Below are 4,930 nucleotides of genomic sequence, written 5' to 3'. Positions count from 1 at the left end.
AGACAGCATGCGGCAGAAGTGGCATGAAACCGGGTCACGACTACACGTTCTGCGGCTGTCCCTGATGCCTCTTTAGAAAGAGTAGTCCCCCCTTCAATCGGATTGAATCCATTAGGGTCCACATCCATACACGTCACACTTGCACCACCTCATGTGATTGTTTCTGCCACTTAGGGAGCGGAGAAAGGTGGACGTGATCACCCCTGGCCACAGACGGGACCTCCAGGGTTTTGAGATTCCGTGGTGGCCCAGGGCCCTGCCGGCATCAGAACCTAGCGCCTCGAGCTCCAAATCAAATGCTCTTTCTGCTGCAGCTCTGAACGAGCAGGCTGAGACGAGCGCCTCCTGCCTCTTGTACAAGGAAAAAACACCAGCACTGCGGCGCTGAAAAGGACCAAGCCGTTTTCCGCTTCTGGGTTCTGTAGAAACATTTCTTGGACCTCCCAGAGGACTTCTTAGCACCAGCTCTGGACAAAGTAGTTGGAGAAAAGCATGACATCATTTCCTAAACTCTACAATCATGGAAGTTTGTCTTAGGGGGGAAAATTCATAAAAGTGAATGCCTGGCATTTCTTATCTCCCTTCTTCTCCCTAAGCTGGTCTTGCACAAGCAGGGTGACCTTCCATTGGGTGACAAGTATGTCGTAAGTGAAACGTTTACACGCACTACAGGAATGACCTGGTGCCTCGCCCACCTCATTAGAATTCTAATTGGGTGTGTAGGAGAGGCTGCTATAAATGGTAAGGAGATCCCCAGCTTGCCTCATCACACCTTCTGTCCGTCTACCCGTGCCATTCCCAGAGAAGAGGCAGAGGAAGGCGAAACATGACAGGTGAGTGCGTGGCATCTACTCTATGGGTCCTTGCTGGAGGCTTCTCCTGGACCAGCCTGAGAGGTCAGTGTTCGGCCGGAGACACCGGCCTGGGAGCCTCTGGAAGCTAGACCTTAGTATTTAAGGATGGCATTCAAAGGCTCCCCTTTCTCGGCGTCTGCCGCGCCCCTCCAGGGTGGTTCTGGGGCTAGAACATGCTTGGAATGTCATGGCCAGGGTATTCAACCCAGCGGGACCTCACATCCCTGGGACAGGCGGCGAGGCTCTCCCCTTTCAAGCAGGCCGAGACCTGCTACCCCCATTTCTCAATGCACTTTTGCCAGCTGTCAGTCATGTAGGCAAAGAGAAGCGCATCTCAGAGCCACCAGGGAGAGGGAGAGTGATGGCGTGTAAGTTGGTTTAAAAAAAAAAATCATTAGCGCCACAGGAATGCTCCTAGAAACCACACATCCGGAAGCACCGCGGGCTCTTTGAAAGGGACCTGCTGAGCTGAAACTTCCAGTGGCGGAAGGAGCAGGTGCGCCCGCAGCCCATCCCTGCAAGCAGCTCCCGGGGAAGGAGGTGAAAAAGAGCTACGAGAAGTACAGGTTTTTTAGCTCCGCGGTCGCCGCGGAGGAGCTGGGCTCTTGTCGGCGCCCCTGCGAGGCGGGTGCTAATTATTGCCTGTCATGGGTGCTCAGCCTGGTGGGTCGACAGCGACGCCAAACCCAAACAAGGCGTGAGTCAAACCTGTAAAATATTGTGAGTGGTGGTTGGGGCCTCGGGAAGGTTTGCCAAAGAAGTCGCTCAGCATGGTGCCAAAGGCGAAGGCTAGTTGCTTGGGCATCCCAAAGAGCAGGGCAGGGTGGCTGCAGACAGGGACCCCTCCACGGCTCCCCGTTTCCCTCTGTGCACCTGCGGCATCGCTGGGTTGCTGAGAAGAGCTCTGGATCCCGTAGACTTTAGCACGAGGGGATGTCAGGGTCCCCTAGGCCGTCTCCCTCCCTCGGGGCAAAGAAGGCAGTGACCCAGGACGGGGCAGACAGCCTGGGGAGCCGCACAGAAAGTCGGTAGCAGAGCCCAGACTACCCTTCCCACTCTCCTGTTACCAGAGCTGAGCGCGTGTGACGCAGAAATGCGGTACTGAACTTGAACTCTCCTTCCCAACTGGTTTTGTGGTCCTTGACATTACCAAGCCTCAGGTTCTCCTTTGCAAGACGAAAGGCCTGGAGTAGATAGACTCCAGGCTCCTTCTGGTACTAAACGCGGTTTCATGAGAGGAAACCAGAGACAGGGAGCCTGGGCAGGGTGCATGCTCGCCCCAGGGACCCTGCAAGCCCCGCCCTCCCCGCCCCACCCCCTCCTGAAAGCCTGCTGCACTGTGCGGCTACTCCACATGTCAGTGCCTGTGACCTGTGGAGCCGCTGAACTCAAAGAGCTCAACATCTAAATCAACCAGAGATGTCCTAGGGTCACAACAGAATGTGGACAAATAGCCAGGTGGGAAGGGGGAAGAATCCATTTTTTAAAAAGGCAGGGGAGAGACAAGTGGATATCTTCATTCCCTTCGATGTGTCACATTGTCACACAGGCTAGCTCGGCATCTAGTCACTCAGCCAGGTGGTGCTCAGGAAATGTTTTCTGAATGAATGAATTTACTTGCTGGGCACCTCAGGAAAGGAGCCATGGCAGTGGGGTGCTGTGGGGACACATAAATGAACTGTGGTCTCTGCCCTCCGTGAGCTCACAGCCTGACAGCGCTGGGAAACACCAGTTGGTAGTCAAGGGACCCGCAAGGTGGACTATCATCAGGCTGCATTGGAAACCCAAACCCCGTGCTGTGGGGGCCCAAAGGAGGAGGAGATTAACTCAGCCAGGGGCGGTGCTGGGGGAAGCGAGGCACAGACAGTGAGTCGGGCCCGGTGTGGAGTTTCCTGGGGTGAGGAGTGTTCTGGGCACAGGGAACAGGAAAATAAATGTGGGTGGGCGGGCAGGCGTGACCCACGGGACCAGCAGGGTCCCACGGGTGCTGCTTTGAGACGCCTTTGTGTCCCATTCCTAACTTAAGGTTCTAGTTGGGATGTGCAGGGCCTCAGAGAGCAGCCTGGGCTGTGGTGGGGACCACGGTGGCAGAGGGAGGCGTGACTGGCAGTGCTGCACACACAGTAGGGTGGTGTCTCGGGCCTGCTGCCCGCTGGGGACATGGGGCCCACCGTGGAGGGGAAGCCTTGTTCTGCCTCCCCCAAAGCCACTTGGGGGGCCTGGGGTCAGAGGCAAAGCCCTGTTCCAGAGGCAGTGTCCTCAGGGTACACACCTGTGCGAGGCCTGGACCAGCCTTCTGGGGACTAACCTCTATCCCTTCGGGGGTGGTGAGCTTTCCTGACAACTGCTTTACTGGGCAGAGCGCTGCCTTCTGGGCCTCTTTTTTTTTTTTTTTTAATGTTTTTTATTCATTGCTGAGAGAGAGAGAGAGAGAGAGTGTGTGTGTGTGTGTGTGTGAGCAGGGGAGGGTCAGAGAAAGAGGGAGACACAGAATCGGAAACAGGCTCCAGGCTCTGAGCTGTCAGCACAGAGCCCAACGCGGGGCTCGAACCCACAAACCGTGAGATCATGACCTGAGCTGAAGTCGGACGCTCAACCAACTGAGCCACCCGGGTGCCCCTGGGCCTCATTTTTAATACGTGAAGGACCCCTGCCACTCTGGGCTGGGGGACTGCCACAAAACAGTTTTCCCTGGAGCTGGGACACGGGTGGCTCTTCCTGCTGTGAAACGGGTCAGGAATTCCTCCTGAGGTCCTGCCTCCATCTGAAAACCCGGGAGCATCCAGGGCTCTCCTAGCAGGGGCACCCGCTTTGTGTTTCAGCCCCCTCCCTGCAGGCCGAGCAGCCCTGTGAGGCTCAGGGGCGCAGGGCTGAAGCCCTCAGGCTCAGCGTGTGGAGGACAATGGTCCCTTGTCTGCCTCAGGCCCGGCAGCTCCCTCTCACCTGGGGCAGCCGCTGCCCTACCCCAGCCTCCCCCCCCCCCACTGCCGTCGGACCCAGACCAGCCAGCAGCTGCCTCCTCCTACAATACAGGCTGGCCGTGTTTCCACTTTTGCTACCCAAGATCCTATGCGGAGGTAGAATAGCCGAAGGGTGACAGGCTCACATCCAGAGAGGGGCCCTGGGTTGAATCTCTGCTCTGTCCCTGCTAACTGAGTGACCTTGGGCAGCTTACTTAACCATGCATCTCAGCTTTCTCCTCCCTAAAATGGGGCTCTTTTAGGGGCGCCGGGGTGGCTCAGTTGATGAAATGTCCAACTTCGGCTCGGGTCATGATCTCGCGGTTCATGGGTTCGAGCTCTGTGTTGGGCTCTGTGCCGACAGCTCAGAGCCTGCTTCAGACTCTGTGTCTCCCTCACTCTCTGCCCCTACCCAACTTACGCTCTGTCTCTGTCTCTCCCAAAAATAAACATTAAAAAAAAATTTTTTTAATGGGGCTCTTTCCTTATCCCCTTCCTCGATACTCAGACCACATGGCTTATTATTATTTGGAAACTTCTTTCCTGAGCCTGTTTTCTCCTTGCCTTGGGGTCTGAAGAAAAACTCTATGACATGAAGTCCCTTTTTTAATCGAGGAGCTATTCCAAGGAGCCTTTCCCACCAAGACCCCCGTCTCAGACCCCCTCCTCAGCCCCTTCTCAAGTCCCCAATTCTTGTCTGTGCTGTTTCTGTTCACCTCATATGACTTCTCAGTCTGTCTCCACCCTGCTGGGCTGTGCACCACGGATGGGGCAATCATTCTCCCCGGGGCCCACATGCCGGCCTAGGGTGTGAGCTGAAGGCAGGAAATTCTTTTCCCTATGGCCTTGGAGCAGAGGGAGGCAGGCCCCAGGGTTGTTGATAGGCGCTGAGGGATGGGTTCAGAAGGTCTCCAGCCTTCCCTGCTCTGCCTTAGTGTCCTCTATAAAAAGGAGGCAATGATCCCCTCCTGCTTCCCAGAGCTGCTCTGTGACTTCAGGGGAACAATTGGCATGAGAGTGCTCTGCCGAGCGTCACTGATGCCTAGACCTAAGGGAGTGATTCTTTTTTTTTTTTTTTTAATTGTTTATTGTCAAGTTGGTTTCCATATAACCCCC

At 55.8% G+C, this 4,930-nt stretch overlaps 1 protein-coding gene across 1 annotated transcript in view; it reads left to right on the top strand.

The window, feature by feature from the left end:
• The first annotated feature begins 826 nt into the window (after nucleotides 1-826).
• Nucleotides 827-4,930, top strand: part of TGM3 (transglutaminase 3) — a 36,512-nt gene continuing 32,408 nt past the window's right edge. The window contains exons 1-2 of the mRNA XM_039237711.1: nucleotides 827-833; nucleotides 1,336-1,482. Coding sequence (XP_039093642.1) covers nucleotides 827-833; nucleotides 1,336-1,482 — 154 coding nt within the window. The remainder of the gene's footprint in view (nucleotides 834-1,335; nucleotides 1,483-4,930) is intronic.

Source organism: Hyaena hyaena, unplaced genomic scaffold, assembly GCF_003009895.1.
Source record: "Hyaena hyaena isolate Hyena2069 unplaced genomic scaffold, ASM300989v1 scaffold_131, whole genome shotgun sequence".
Taxonomy (NCBI): Eukaryota; Metazoa; Chordata; class Mammalia; order Carnivora; family Hyaenidae; genus Hyaena; species Hyaena hyaena.
This window is presented reverse-complemented; position numbering and strand designations above follow the sequence as displayed.